The 16521-nt window shown below is 33.0% G+C and overlaps 1 protein-coding gene across 9 annotated transcripts in view; it reads right to left on the bottom strand.

The window, feature by feature from the left end:
- The window catches only part of LOC6643591 (neural-cadherin), a 99928-nt gene that overhangs the window by 59207 nt on the left and 24200 nt on the right, over window positions 1-16521 (bottom strand). For 5 of the 9 annotated variants that reach the window (XM_047011075.1, XM_023176373.2, XM_023176375.2 and 2 more), the window contains exons 7-10: window positions 13205-13395; window positions 9404-9593; window positions 7680-7862; window positions 6212-6398 (exon numbers count right to left, since the gene is read on the bottom strand). In XM_047011075.1, the coding sequence (XP_046867031.1) occupies window positions 6212-6398; window positions 7680-7862; window positions 9404-9593; window positions 13205-13395 (751 nt within the window). Of the gene's footprint in view, window positions 1-6211; window positions 6399-7679; window positions 7863-9403; window positions 9594-13204; window positions 13396-14941; window positions 15133-16521 lie in introns of all 9 variants that reach the window. The other 4 variants (XM_023176374.2, XM_023176376.2, XM_047011078.1 and 1 more) reach the window with 1 other exon arrangement.

The raw sequence follows: 16521 nt of genomic DNA, 5'->3' as shown, positions 1-16521 counted from the left end.
TGTGTTTTCGTAATTCTTTTGTTTTCTTAGCTGTTTGTTTAATACTCCACCAAAATATCTAACGTATTTAGATGGAAACGCAGCTCTGTTAAGCACTTTCCCCTCTTTTGATTTTACTATGGTAGACCAGAGTCAAAGGAGACGTTCGAAAATTTAACAGTCGAAGTTTCCCCCACTTTAAGATCTGTTAAGTTAATAGGAAGCTCGAAAAGATACGACTGATTGAAGGAGACAGTTGCTGTTCTGCCACAGAAGGGAGCTTCTGCAGTTCTGCTGAACATCCTTTTTCCCGTTATGAGCCTAACAGTTGTTCGAATTTGAACACATTCCACAACTATTTGGCCACTCTCTTGAATGCTCTCTCACTGTGTCAGAGACGAACTGTTGTGCAAGTTCGGACGAGTAATTAACGAAGTGTTTTTGTTCAAAAACTCGTGTGGATTTTAACCTCGTTTCGACGAAGTGGTAAAACTAAATTTAACCATTGTCTCCGAGAGTTGCTTCACTTCTTGTTACTGCGACGAGACTCCCGACTGTGACACCGACTCTCACACTGGCTGTGGGTCTGCCTCCGAATCTGATTCTGTATACAATTTCATTTTGTTTGACAACTTTTTGTTTGCTTATTTTGTTCTATTTTGGCTATCTTGGCTCTCTCTCTTTTGGTGTTGGCCAAAATAAAACCTAAGAAGGAAAAAAGTTGTTGACAGGCAACTCAAGGCAACAGAGCTCAGCTTGAAAATAGTTTGCCATGAAATTCAAATAATCTCAAAGATTTATAGCTACTTAGTACATCAGCTAACAGAGAGTGAGAGAGACGGATGCAAGGACTCCACACATACACATACTTATATACATTTTTGGGCCAGTGAAAAACCTCTTTAAATAAGTTAAGGAAATTTTATGGGATTCCTCATGTTTAAATTGTGTAACACAAATTGCCTCAAGGACCCCTGAAGAGCTTTGTTTAATGGTCGAAAAGTCTATATTTGCCTTTACTTAAAGGAGGTCCCACACCCCCCTGCTCCCTTCACTGCCATTCCTACGAGGCTGAAAGCCTCTGCTTTTGCCTCTGCAATGGCAACATTTCTCAAGTCTCAACGAAGACTTGTAAATGCAGCTGCCACTTTAGTCAACTTGTTGACTTGTAGCCAAGCTCAAGCAAAATAGAAAAACGAAGAGGAAATGAAGTTGGCAATGCGGAAATGCCATTTTTCATGATTTGGGGACCAAGACCATGGAAGAAGTGCGCAAAGAACATTGTTTTTTCCTTTATATCTCTCTATCTCTCTAGGTTCGAGTTACTGCTTCCTTCTTAAGGTTTGTGTTTGACAAATTGTTTTTTCGTAAAATATTTAAGTATGGACTCACTCAATCACACTTGCCGAGAAGCTGAACAATTTTTATTTTCTATCGCTTTTTTACATACCTGGAAAAAAGAAAAGAAAGACAATGGGTTAGTTTAAAGTTTTTTTTTTAAACCAAATCAAAGTTAAGATTCAATCAATCATAAGTCGAGCCATCAAGATAAATGACCCACACAAAGCGGATGAAATTTGCTTTCAATTTATGGGCTTTTCCTTTTCCATCGCTCTCTCTCTCGTTCTTTCTTATTCTTTCTCTCTACTCAACTCAAAGGAAAACTATTTACAAATAGTTTTTCCGACCGAAAAAAAAGCGGCAAAGGAAAACATTATCGAAAAATATTTTATGAATCGTTCGATGCTGATATTGTTATTGTTTCTCTGCTTATTTCTTTCTCGATGGTTTTTTATGCTCAACATTTTTTACGACCCAGCACTTATTTCCGCCCCAGGAATTAGAAAGGATACGCCTCCGCAAAACGCCCACTTCTCGCACACAATATCCTAATAACTTTCTGGCAAAAGAGTTAAACCGAGAAGAGAGCCTTGGGGGTGATTTTCCGCTTCTTCTAGGAATTTATGATGTGTGTAACAATTGGGCTTTATTTTTGGCCTCTTGTATTTTTTGGGCATGGCACATGCAAATGTTGCTTATTTCATTTAATGCTCCGTTTTATGAGAGGCAATTTCGATGGTGGGCTAAAGCTATCATTTACCTTTTAGCAGTGGCTAATAAAGCGTTTTGTCAAGGTGGGAATATCGCTGGAGATAATGAAGTGAAACAATCTTAACAAGGTCGGCCACAGTTTCTTAAAGAATTTGCTTTATCTTTTCACATTCGAAATATATAAAAATCCATGTACACATATTTAAGATATGTGTGATTTTGCGAAATTTACTTGAAACTTTTTCAAAAATTCTGTAAAACGTTATTTACTTTTAGTTCTGCCATCTATTTAAAATTTACTAGGATATATAGGCATATGGAACAATATATCGTATGTATATGCCAACAATATATATATTTTTTTTATCCCATATCCTTAGTCGTGTTTGCTTTTTGTTGAGTTCGTTTTGCCCGTTGGCGCAATTTATGCGAAAACAGAGAGCGACAGAGAAAGAGTTTGTGTGTGGTGGGGAAACCAAAACCTTGACTATACGTGCAGGACGAAAGTCTAAACCTAAAAGTATGCATAACTAAAAAGAGCACGTTCTGTAGATAACAAAACAAAAACAGCGAAAAAACCCAACAAAAAAAAATGAGACCAAAAGGCATGTACAACTTGCCTATTGATAGCCCGTATGATTTTTGGGTTGATCTTTGGCCTAAACAAAATGCAATGAAGCGAAAATCGCTTCAACAAAAAGGATGGCAGGATTAGATGTCCAGCCGAATGCAGCTGTGACCAGGAGATATAATAAGAAGAAACATTTTCTTTTTTAGGTCACAAGTCTCATAAATTAAAAGCGTTTCTTACGCAAATTTAAATAAAATTGAGAGTGGAATTCTGTTTTCCTTTTATAATATTTTTTTCTCTCATTGCACAAAGAGAAAACGAAATGAATTGAGGAAACCACAGAAGAGAGCACATACAATGCCAACTCAAGGATACACTAGGTGAAAGCTAAAAAGTGAAGGAAAATTGCAAACGTAAATGCAGACAGTCACTCAGTCAGTCAGTCAAAAGTCCGTTGTGAAAATATACAATATCTCAAGGTAAGTACAAGTAAGAAAATAGAAAAAAATAAAAGGTAAAAAAAAAATAAAAAGGAAGTCGAGCAGACAAACAGCAAAAGCTCTAAGAGAATGCCAATACCATCATGCTAGAGAGATAACAATTTTCCCTAGTTGGGAAAAAAGGCAGAAAATATGAATCAACAGGAGCAAAAACAACAACAACAAAAATAAGAAAAAGCCACAGGAAAATGTGAATATAAATTAAATAAACATTTGGTTAAACAATAAAGCAAACAACAATGCCAACCGAGGTAATGTCTAAAACAAAGCCAGAAGGATAAAAAGGAATTGCCAAGAAAATTGTTAAGCAGAAATTGTGTTTTCAAATGCATGAATAGGTATTTCTTACACCTTCTCAAAAGGACTATAAAAGATTTTTGTCATTCATTTAGTATTCCTAACGAAGGATTTTCTCCTGCAAGACATGTAATACTTAATTACAAGAGAAAGTCTTTAAAAACTCAAACCTAATTGGAAGAGAAATGAATTTTTTAAAGAAAATAGAGAAACATAAAATTGAAAAGTCCAAAATATTTGTTAAATAAAACTTTTTGCAACCTTTGCTAAATTAAACTTCTTTAATTTTATTGGCAAACAATATGATACCTCACAAATATTTTGAATTTCATTTTGTAGGCGTTAGAAAACAATGAAATGAATATTACAAATTTCGCAACACAACCAAAATAATCAATTGGCAAAGAAATAAATTGAAAAATTCTGGCTTACTGTTTGTGTTTTGCCCATATCTATATCCATAACGAAGCGAATGGCCTACATTTTGGCCACAATCTACACAACTAGTTTATAGCCAGTTTTTGTTTTTGTTTTTTTCTAAACAACAAAAGTAACCAAGTGAAAATACGTGCTTCTCTAGTTGAGTTTTTGTTGATTTTGCTTCAAAATGGGAAAAATAGAAAAAGTGAAAAGCCAAAATCAACGAACCAAGTTTGCATCGTCTAGAATGAATATCAATATTTGTAAGCCATCCCCGTTTAGGCCAACAACTGTTGTAATTTACATGTTTCGCCCCGCCCCAACAACATGGAAACTTTTTAATTTTCGTTCTCCATTTTCATGGCCAGGCGGCAAAGCCTCTCGCACATCATTTTCAATTTTTGTTTGTTTGTTTTTTTGTTCTCACCATTCTCCCCATTTGCCATTCATGGTAGCTTATATGCGGCTCAGCAATGTATTAAACAATTGAAAAGCATTTCGAGTGGAATCAGACAGCAGTAGAAAATAGCGAAAAATATATACCACGAGTATAAGCGAGGGTGGTCTGACTACTAAAGGGTTCATTTATTCATTCTTAGATTGTGAATAATATTCAGAATACTTAGCTGCAGTTTTCAGTATAGAACATTGTCTAAAAACAAACTGTATTTAAGTTGACACTTAGAATGATATAATAGTTTAAGAAAATAATTGACAGAAGGTCAGGAAGGCTGACATTTGTGACCTTACGTAGGGTAATCATTGTATGCTTACTTATTGTGTGACCCTCGCATGAAAGCAGAAAAATCACTGTTCACCACTTAAACAAAAAATGAAAACAGCAAAACAAAAAAAAAAAGAAACAACAAGAGCGAAAGCAACAAATTCCAACCAAATTGATTGCCATTTCAGGGGCAACATTTTTAATGAACAGCAAATAACACAATGAGAGAGCGACACATGACCATGCTCATGCCACAGCTTACTTATTGAAAAGAACCAAAAAACATTGTCAAGTTTATATACCAGGAAAATGTATAGATATATGTATATATGTATGTACATTTTGTCTGACATGAATTTAATTATTTAGTTTTTGTTGACAAATCGCTGAGAGCGGTTTCTACTGACAAAAAAAAATTGTATTTGTATTTCTGGTTTTATTGTGGCAAGTTAGAAATTTTACTCGTTTTTGTGGCCATTTATTTAATTTAATAAGAAATTGTCGCCCATTGCGAAATGTCAATTTAAAATGATACAAAATGTTAGCTTTAGAATTTAATATTTAATTTGATAAAGTCAAAAAAACATTAAAAGAATTTCTACAAGCGTAAATATGGGTTTGGCTTCATTTATTAGTGTAAAAAGTCATTAATTAATTTTTCTAAACCGTTGAGTTAAGTTTGCAAGAATTCATAATATTGTGAATTTATAGCTCATGAATCGTTGAGTTTTTAGTTTTGGTTTCTAAATTTTTAAAGAGAATCCCTTTAAGAAAAGTAGCAATACTTTGAACTTCAAATTACATTCAAGTACTTTTAATGAAACTGCGAAGAGTACCTCAAATTTTAAAGTAATAACAAGGCAGCCATTACTTGCATGTATCTGGTTGCATTTTTCACCTTAAGTAAATTTAATTCATTTTGAATTAAAAAATATTGAAATCCTTTTATTCCTTACGTACAGATTTTTAAATTAATTCGCTTTTGTTTCAGATTGGGTTGTCCATAAAATAAATAAAGCTTCCTGTCATTTTCAAATAAAGTGAAGCGAATAAGGCAAGTTAAAAACCTCTTTTCACTATTGTGCTTAACAGCAAATACATTTCAGATCGGGAAACCCATTTCTCTGACCCATTAAATGGTAGCAGCTTTGATTTGTTTCGACATCGCTCTGACTACTTAACATCAGTTTCACTCTGCTCTCTCCTTCTATTTTTTGTGGCATTTCATGTGGCATAGGAAATGAGAGTAGAACAATCGCCTGCTGGTTGAACAAATATTTTGCTCGACTCTAATACACACACACACACAAATTGAACGCGATGAAGAGGCTTTGCCATGGGGCATAAAAATGCGTGTTGAATGTGTTTTGTGTGTTCGATGTACGCACATTTATTTTGCCGCAGCCAGATGAATGTGGCAAATGCGTGGCCAACATGCCGCATAAATAAAAGCCGAAAATGCACTTGCCTAAGCACACAAGAGGAGTGTGGAAGTGGGGCAACCGCCGCATGCAAAAGGGGAAAGTCGCCACTCTATGTGGCTTATTGGGTCGCTTTTCCATGTGGTCAAATATTTATTCATCGCTCTCTACATTGAATTTGTATTTGCAGTTAACAAACTCTATTGGCGACAAAAGTTTTTTTTGCACTTTTCCACTTTTCACTTACCTGAATTGGGTCCATTGCTATTCGGACGAGCCGAGGGTGCACCATCTCGAGCTTCCACTTCCAAGGCATAGGCGCCCTTTTTCTCACGATCGAAAACGGTCTTGGTGAAAATTTCACCGCTTTGTAAATTAATTTCGAAAAACTCTTTGCCCTCATTACGTGGCGAGTCGACAATGTAGTAATAGACCTAGAAAACATAAGAGAAGCATAAAAAGGATGAGTAAATGGAATTTAGATATTAAAGCAAATACGATAATGCTAATCAAAACCCATCTCCCACCCAATCACAAGAACCATTTTCAAATTACTAATTAGCTGGGACATGCAAATTAACTTGGCTAGAGGACGGCATTCTAACCAAAAAAAAAAGGGAAAAAAAAAACAAAATGAAAACCTGGCATGAGACTATGCAGACCATATTATTATAATCGCCACACTGTGGCTTAAGGCTTCTTGTCACTCAGCCAAGCCCCATCCAAACCCAAGTCCATATTCTGCTCACTCTCGCCCTTTTTTTTCATACAAAAGAGTTACGTTGCGTCGCTTGAGGACTTTTCAGCATATTTTCTCGCATTAGTTTCTACTACTCGTCCTTGGGGCCGTTAGCTCTTTGACATTTATTAGCCAGTTGGCCAGATGATGAGAAAAAAAAAACAAATGAAGGCAAGAAGCAGAAAAAACAATTATAAAGGCGTGAAAAAAGGGTTAAAGGGAAGCATAGTTAAAGGGAAAAACTGCGTTACAGAGCAGAGCCAGAGAAATGAGACTGATTAAGTCAGCAGAAGGGTCACGAGACAAAGGAAAATTGCCAATTTGGACGACTTTTATATACCCATTGAACTTTTACACTGGAAAATGTAGATATATGTTAGTTGGTTGTGGTTTAATGTGGTCAAGTTTTCAATGGGTCTGATATTGTTATATTGTATGTATATAAAATGATGGGTTGACTTTTTGTTTCCATAAATTCTAGGCAGTTTGAAGTCCTAAGATTTTTGAAAGAAGCTTGACTGATTTTTCTTTTTTTAAAGTCTGAATTGGTTCTGTATTTTGTTCCACATTCCATATTGAATTAAAATTATAAGTACACATAAGAAAATCTATTTACTCAAAAGGCATTTTACTGATTTTAATTTCCTCTTGAACTCTCTTGAAATTCAATTAATCCGCTTTGCAATGTGTTTATCCACTCAAATTATGCTTTAAATTGATTTCGCATTGCGCTGTCAATCCCTTGTTACCCTTTCGTTTACTACTCATTCTCATTTTTCTCATAGGTATTTTCGTCCCGAATCGTTTTTGTGACTTAATTTTTGCCTGTCACAGTCATTAATTTGCTGAAAAAGGAGGCATGCATATAGAAAGAAAGAGTGCGAGCGAGCTACAACAGCAATGGCTATCGTCTGGCATTTCCGTTCACTCAATTTCGTTCAATTCCAGCCATCAGTTTTGTTCACTTATTGCTCACCTGATTATTCGGGAATGTGCCATCCTTGTCAATGGCATTCACTTGTGTCACTTTGGTACCAATTGGTTCGCCCTCGAGCACCGTTTCCTGTTCCCGTTCGGTGAATAAAGGTATTTCGTCATTAACATCCTCGAGCATTATATAAACGGTAGCTTCCGATGCCAATTGTTGGGCTCCATTATTCTGTAAAACGATATAAAAAAAAGAACGGGTGTAAAAATTGATTTCTTAATTTACTTGAAAATATATAGGCAGAGCAGAGACAGAGATGGAGTGAGTAAGGTTTCTTCTAATTTTGCCTCTGTCATATTGCTGATTGATTAATACGAAATATTCGACCATCAATCAAATAAAACGCAATGCATGTTGATTACCTATAACTCCCTATATATCTATCTCATTCTCAATTCAAATCTCTTTCTCACTCACTCACTCACTCACTCATGCTCTTTACATCTTTCTGACTGCTAATAATCCTTCCGAATGTATGTTTGCTCAATTTTCGTAATATTAATCAATCTGTGTGTCTGTGTATTTGTGTCTAACACATGTTTACACTATAACTATGACATGAATTGGTTTGAAGACACACGCATACATACACAAATTATATGTTTATATGGATACATATATAGCTTGTTAAACTTATCTAGAGCTGGGGCCAAAATGAGATATTGAAATGAATTATTTATTTTGTGGTTATGCCATATTCATGTTCAAATATCAACGCAAACAGAAATGGGAGACAATTTGGCTAGTTTCGTAATTGGAGAAAATGTTTGGTTACATTTACTCTTAACTTGGCTCAAACTTTTACTGTTTGTCCATGAAAATTATATGAACGACAAATAGTATTTAACTGAACTCGATAAAATGCATAAACAGAAATTTCACTAATACGACATGTTGATGCTCTTATTCATCGAAACTTAAACATTACTGGTTGCTTTTTGGTAGAACTTGGACTAACAACCTTACTTATTTACCTATGTGAGTCCCAGACTTTGCAAACTGATAAAAACATGAGACATGTGAACACTGAATTAACCTAATATTGACTATAGTCCATGGATATTTTAGTACGTTAGTGTATTTTAACGTATTTGAGTTTACAGCCATTATGCAAATTTTCTAATAAATAAATTTTAAATATTTTCACTAACCAAAAACCGCAACAATTAAAAAAAATAAACAAAATAAATACTAATAATAATAAAAGGGAGTAAAATACATTTTCCTCTATATATGTTTGTACCTATGTAAAATCCATTAGCATCGAAAAGAGTGATTTGCATGATATAGTCTCATGATATTTAATTACCTGCATTTACTGTGCAAGTGAAAATGCATGGCCCCAAAAGTAATTTAATTTTCATTAACATTTTCTATGCGGTCTCATTAATATTTCATTCGCATTTTGTTTTCAATCGCTCTGCTAATGAGGGCAAAACACAAAACGCACACAAAAAGATATAGAAAAACAGAAGCCGTAGACTAAGCCGAAGGCGAGGCAGACGCCAAGGCAGACTTGACATTGATTGGAAAGCAATTGAAGCTGTCAGTCAGTCAATCAGATGGAAACCCTTTCAGCCACTGCCAGTGGCCGTGGAGAGAAGTGGCAAAACTTTTGCCGGCAAAGTAATTAAAACTTTTCAAATCAAATACTTGCTAAGATTTGTTTGAAATTGAAAATTTAGCATGTAGTTTTTTTTGGTTACACTTACCTCGACACGTATGGTTAGATTATATTCCTTGATACTTTCATAGTCCAGCGGATGATTGACTTTTATGTCGGCCCAGGTGTCACCATTATCCGGTCTTTGTTGTAAATAGAATGTATGAAATTTGTTCGTTTGCGCCGTTGACCCAGGCATTAACCTATAGAATACTGTCGGATTGCCTTCAATGCCCGAGCTAAAGGCAGACGATGTTGACAAATGGCCAATGAACAGGAGGAAAAGCAATATATTAGTGAAATTTATAAAACATATGGAAAAACGATTAGATCAAAAAACAAGTTAATTAACTACATGAAATAATGGTTATATATATAACAAAAAAATCACACACACAAAAAAATCTTAACAGATTTTTAAAACACAAAAATCAAACTTAAATTAAGCTGAAGAAGTCTCTCAAAATTGTTGAACTTTTCAACTTTTTTTTAAATTGTTGATTGAATTTCACATTCATTCACTCATTCGAAGCATGCCTTAAAACGAAAGTATTTTCAAAAATGCCAAAATACAAAAATTGACTTTAACTGGCAGTTGCCAATTGGGAAAAAAACAAACAACACAAAGCGAAAATGTTCACTCTAATTGCCATTTGAGTGTAGGAAAAGGGAAACGAAAAAGTTTGCCTAATGAAAAAGAAATTAAAATGCAAACCATAGACAACATTTGCAGCTGACAGATGCAAAAAAAAAAAAGAAAAGTAGAAACCAAATCTTAAGATCGAAGTCTTAAGCAAAAAATTTTAAAACCGGCCTAGCCGACGTTTTTATACTCTCACACATTTCTGAACTTGTTTTTTTTTTATTTTATTTATTTAACTAAATTTTTTTCAATTATTTTCTAAATATTTTTTCGCATTCTTTTCTTTTAATTTTTTACTATGCTTCTTTTTCTTGTTTTGAACTTTAAATTTTTGACAGAGCTCTAAATCCATTTTTGAGAAGGAGTTCATCTAATAAAAATGTTTGATTTGATATCAGCATAAATGGTATAAAAGATATTGAAATGAAATATATAAACTAGGGTTTACACAATGAAGTAACCTAAAGTTAAATAAAATTTGTAGAGGAAAAAGAAGAGCAGACAGACATAAATATAGATAACTCTGACTATATTAAATATATTAAATATTTCTTCTTTTGAATGAAAAAAGCCCTTTTTTGTAGGAGTATTAAAATTACAAAAAAAAAAAATTATACATTTTTGCAATAAAATCTGTCAGTATATGAAAAAATCAAATTGTTGCTTGTGGAAAACATTATTGTGGATAAAAATGATTAACAATATCCAATATTGGAGACATGTGTCTGGGGCAGGGTGGGTTTTTGTGTGTTCGTAAAGGTGGGTGTGGATGAAAATTCATTGGGTTTTCTTTTGTGGGAGAGAGGAGAAATGTGTTGATTTATTGGTTGATGGATGGTATGAAGTTTTTGGTGGATATATTCCTATTTTGGTGTTGTGGATGTTGGTTGTAAATGTAATTTTGAAATTAAAAAAGGAAAGAAAAATTTCGACTTATCAATGTTGTTATAAAATGTACAGGGTGATGATGTTGTTAATCTTGTTGCAGTTGAGGCCGAGAAAGTTGCTCTAATATATGTACTCGAAAAATCGTGTTCAGTGTCCTAAAGCTTTGCCTAGTTCTTTTTTTTTTACTTTTTTCTTTGTAAGAATCTAATTGTAAGTATTTACACGCATATATCAGGTTTTCTATAGTTTGTATATATGTATATAATATATATATTTATATAATTTTTTGTGCTGGGACAAGAAAAAACATTAAATGAGAAAACGCAAAAACAAGGAATAGTGAAAATGAAATCAAGAAAGATAAACACAAAACACAAATGGTTTTCCAAGTAATTCGCCTTCGTAATTTTTTCTTCAGGTCGAGTGGTTAGAAATGTACTTAAGGTTAGACATTAGACTAACTTTTAGTTAAATAGACTAGGAGAAAAGCAGGTGCAATATGTGCTTAACCTTGGTTTTAGTTTCAGGTTTTTCTATTTTTCCGTTAAGTGCATTTGCTTTTAGTGCCGTGGAACAAAACGAAAAAAAAACGAAAGGAAGGTAAAGAGCAAGAACGTGGCAAGGGGCAGGAGTTAGGGGGCGGTTAGAACTAACTCGAACTGACGCATAATTAAAATGTCAGAGCCATGTGGCTGGGATCTCTTCTTCTGTTTTTGCCATATCCCGCAAAGATATAGGGAAAAAAATGCCAAAAGTCATTTAAAAACTTTGCTTCAAGTTTCGCGTTCTGTGCTTGTCTTTTTTTTTGTATTTTAATTTATTTTTTAATGCAAAAACAAAAGCAAAACAAAAAACGTAGATAGTAAAAATCCTTCGCCTAGTTTTCCATAGTTGGAGGAATTATGCGGAAAATATTTCACAAAATAGCCACAGGGTGGACACTAAAGTGGCTCTGGCAGATGGCAGCAGGTGGTAATTGAAACTGACTAACCAGCCAGCCAACCAAACACCAGAAAGGTCATTCAAAACTTGCTTCTCATATAACTTTATTCGACTCTATATACATTTATATATATATATATATATATAAGTATAGGTATATACATATATATAGTTTATAAACTTTTAAGTTAGCATATGTCAGTCTAGATAAAAAAAGGGAACAACTAAATGAAAAACGTAACTGAAAAAAAATATAGATATAGTTGTGCAGTTTTCTTCTTTTTTTTTTAGTGTGCTTTGTGCTGGACTTTTTAAGTAGCTTTATTAAGTGTGTGCTGGGATGAGACGGTAAGAGGTGAGTGCTGTTTGGTGAAGGGGGACAAAGTGATTGTATATAATCTAGGGAACTGTGAGGAATATGGTTAAGGGAGCCACAGGCAATATAATGACTGAAATGAAAATGAAAAGTGTCATTATGAAAGTTCAAATGGGAGTGGATAATAAAGATTATCATACATATATATATCTGTATATATTTTAGACTTTAAGATGACTTCTATTTAACCACTAGTTTTTCTTTTCTACTTACTTCCTTTTCTTATTACTCGGCATCTCTCTCAAACTAATTACTATTTTTTGCCTGACACAAGCTTTTAATAAATGCTTTCTGATCTTTTTCAAAGGGTTTTTTTTATGAAAATTGAAGAAAATTAACTATGTGATATGATTACCATATTTAGGAAAAACTAGAAATGAATCTCACAATTTTTTTTTTTTTTGGCTACAAAGTTACATAAAAACTCATTTCCACACCTTTTTTGAATGCAAACAGATCGAAAATATTTATACTTAATCACTAACATTGATTAAAAACTACCCAAAAATCACTCAAAACTTTATAATGTTGAAGGATATATGATCATATGATAAATTTGGTTTAAGAGTTTTCAAATAGACTAAATACAAAGCAAGTCCTTAAGGTTTCCTAAATAATGCCATTCTTTTTTCTAACCTTCATAATGACACTTTTCTTATGATATAGATATATACTATATATTATATAAGTATATTTGATTATATAGACGAGGCTACTAATCTACACATCAATAGGTGCAATTGAATATCACTAATTAACAAGCATTCCAACAAACACACTTAAAGAATATATAAAAAGAAAAATATTTGGAAAACCGAATGAAACCCAAAATGTAATAGAAGAGATCCATAAAAATGAAGAGGAAAAATAAACTCACACCAATAAAGAAAATCTCTATATAATATATGGCGAAAATATATCTAAACAAAATATAGATATTTTTCGATATTTTTTTTTTTTTTTGTGAGATCTTTTCCAGTAAAATCAAATCAACAACAGACCTGGCTTTGATCGAGACGACTTTGCCGCCCACGGCCATATTTTCCTTGACATAGATGGGCCCGTATACGGTATGATCCCAAACGGGCGGATTATTTGCCCGATCGACCACGTCGATTTGTACCTCGACAGTACGAGATAATGGCGGATAGCCTTTGTCTTGGGCCATTGCCTCTAATTTGTATGTCTCGCGCTGTATATATCATTTGCGGTTTATTATATACATTTTTTTTTGTTTTCAAAAATTCAGTTTTTCAAAATCGAGCAAGGCATTTGTTTTTTTTTTTTTTTTGGTTTTCGTACGTTTGGTTTTTTTTTGTATTGTTTTGGTTGAGAAAAAAGGCAAAAAACAAAAATTATATATGGTATAAATTTATTTATTGTATTAGGCGGTGAAAGATTTATTTCAGTTTTTCAAAAATGAAGTGGAAAAAAACCAACACCTTAGGGGGAATACAAAAGATTGAACAAAAAGGAATAAAAAAAGTGGTAAGTAAGTTTTTTATTTTAGCAAAAAAAATTATTTTCTCCTTCAAATTTTTTGAATGCAGTGCAAATTATTTTTACTTTTGTATTTTTTGTCTCGACCTTAGCCTTCAAAATAGTTCTCGAGGAATATATAAAATATATATAGGTATTATTTTAAATGAAAAAGTAAGTTTCTTGAAATTAAGTTTAAATAAACCAAAAATCAGATATTACTAAGGGTTTTGTGCATATTTTTTGTCGTATAAATACATTTTTTTCATAGCATACTTTTTTGGGAGTCTGCTAAATGATTCGTTTTTCATTTTGAACGGTTGTTTTTTCTCTATTGCTTTTTAACATTTTTGAACAATTGTGTATGTGTGTTTGTGTGTGAATGTGTTGAAAGAGTATACTTTTTTCCTGCACGAGGTGTGGTTAATCAGTTATAAGACTGATGATTTCAAATGTTTTGGGTACCAATTTCAAAAAGCTTTAGCATTATTTTCAGAATAAAGCAAACCGTCTTTTTTTAGCCCACACCTCGCATGAGAATTCTTAAGATCTAAACTGCAACCTGTTATCAATAAAAAACAACCAACACCAAAAAAAAATTCATCACAGAGAGTCTTATTGTCTTTCGAAAGGGGTAAAAGGGGATTGAGGAAGCAAATCCAATGGTTTCAGAGTGTGTTTTTCTTTTATCTTAGACTTAGGATTAATGCTTCAAAATTCAAAAAGGTTCATTGGGTTTTTTTCGGAAGCATTTGAAACCCTTAACCGTTAGCTTCATTTGATTAGAGAAATGAAGTGCGATAACGAGCTTTCAAAAATGAAATAACCAACAAGCTTTACACCAATCTTTCAAATTTCCCGTGAATTTTGTAAATCCTTTACTGTTGGTTAATTTGCAAATATGTTCATTGGCTGCCACAAAAAAGTTGCCTTAAAGCTTTTACGATATATGTATCATACAAAAACGAAAAAGCTCATCCATATCGTAATGCTTAACATTATGTTAGAAATATTTAAGAAGAAAGTTAGACAGAGACAGATGCGACAGTACAGTACAATTTCTCTGGTTAGGCTTAAGGCTAAAATGTTAGCGACAAAAAATTCAAATTGCTGTTAATTTTGTTCATTATTTATAGTTTTTATGTAGATATATATATATGCAAAAATCTAAATTCTCAGCTGTTAGAGTAGTAGTTAAGTTTACTTGAAGGTTAATCTGGGTAGTTGGTGTTGTTGTTGTTGTTGTGATTATTACAAACCTTGCCTTAACCGATGTTACAACCGTACCCACAGTGACATTCTCACGTACATAAATAGGCCCGTATACACTCTTATCCCAAATGGGTGGCTTATTATTTCGATCGACGACATCTAATTCAACATCAACGTCCGCATATGAAGGCGGTTCGCCCTTATCCGAGGCGCGTACACGCAGACGATAGCGATCGCGCTGTTTTAAATAGGTTTTTCATTCAATTGTAATTGGTTTGCCATTTAAAATAATCTTACAGCGAAATGTTAGCACTTAACATACGGGCAAATGGCATTAGGGTTGTTGTCTTTGCTTAGGTTAGCTGTGTTAGCAGATGACCAAACCGCAAATTTTCTGATTTCTGTTATACATTTGGTTGGGTTTGTGTATGAACTAAAGAGTCTAGTGGCTGGCAAAAGTACTCGGAATCGAATTTAATTTTTAATATTGGAAAAAACGTTCCTTCTATTTTGAAATCTCAAATATTATGTTTGTGCTTTTGCTCACATTCTATTCATTTATGTTCTTTGAAATTTTTTTTCGTTAGGTCGAATAAAATTTGTGGAAATTAAGGAATTCAAATGTATTCAAACGATTTCGATGAATTGTCTAATTTCATTTATGACAGCTTGCTTCTATCCATAAACTTATGCCAGCCAGTTTACATACTTAGTGGGTTATTACGCAAACGATTACGAATTTAGTAGCATCGTTGTACGTTGTATTCAATTTATGTATTAAATATGAAACATAAAGCAAAATGATGTATATATACAAATCAAATGACGTAGAAAGTAAGGGTTATAAAAGGATTATTAGTAGGCAGATGTGGGTAGTGGATTTAAGAAAGATCATCAATATTTTTTGGGGAAATAGGAGAAGTCACATAAATGGAGTGAATTTTTCTTCTTGATTTTTGACGAGACTATACCCTAGAAATCAATTTGATTGAAGTGCAGAGTCTGTAAGGCTCAATTTGAATTTTTTTTCAACATTTTTTGATGATTACAATTTGATTAATTTGAGTTAGAGATTAGCTTACAAAACTGTGAAAATAGTATCTTGCTTTTGGGTTAGCACAGGAATTAGAGAGCAAACGAATAATGAGACACTTCAGTTTCTTACTTACAGGATAACAACCCTAATCGTGTTTCAGATCGATTTATCGTTTTTTTTTTTAATATTTTTTCCAAAATATATATTTATGAAAATAAGAAAACAAAAATCAATCATATTAAAGTTTGCCTCCTCTAATAGAAAGTAATTTAACATAAAAACGAAAATCATTAGTTAAAAGGTGCATTGGAAATAAAAATTAAAATAAATGAAATTTATAATCGAGCCTTGATATCATTTTGAGCATTTCAAAAATATACTTTAGGAAAAATTTTCATATATTTTTATGTAGAGTATATAGTGGATGGTATTTCTCAGTTCAAAAGAGACCTTCAAAAAATGCATAGTCTCGGCAAAAAGTTCTCATATGTGGATAATTATATTGGGTTAAAATAAAAAGTATTTGTCTAAAAGGTTTCAAAATAAAATTGGAACTACAGAGTAAAATCAAATTTTAGAAATTTTTATCGA

Source organism: Drosophila willistoni, assembly GCF_018902025.1.
Source record: "Drosophila willistoni isolate 14030-0811.24 chromosome 2R unlocalized genomic scaffold, UCI_dwil_1.1 Seg200, whole genome shotgun sequence".
Classification (NCBI taxonomy): domain Eukaryota; kingdom Metazoa; phylum Arthropoda; class Insecta; order Diptera; family Drosophilidae; genus Drosophila; species Drosophila willistoni.
This window is presented reverse-complemented; position numbering and strand designations above follow the sequence as displayed.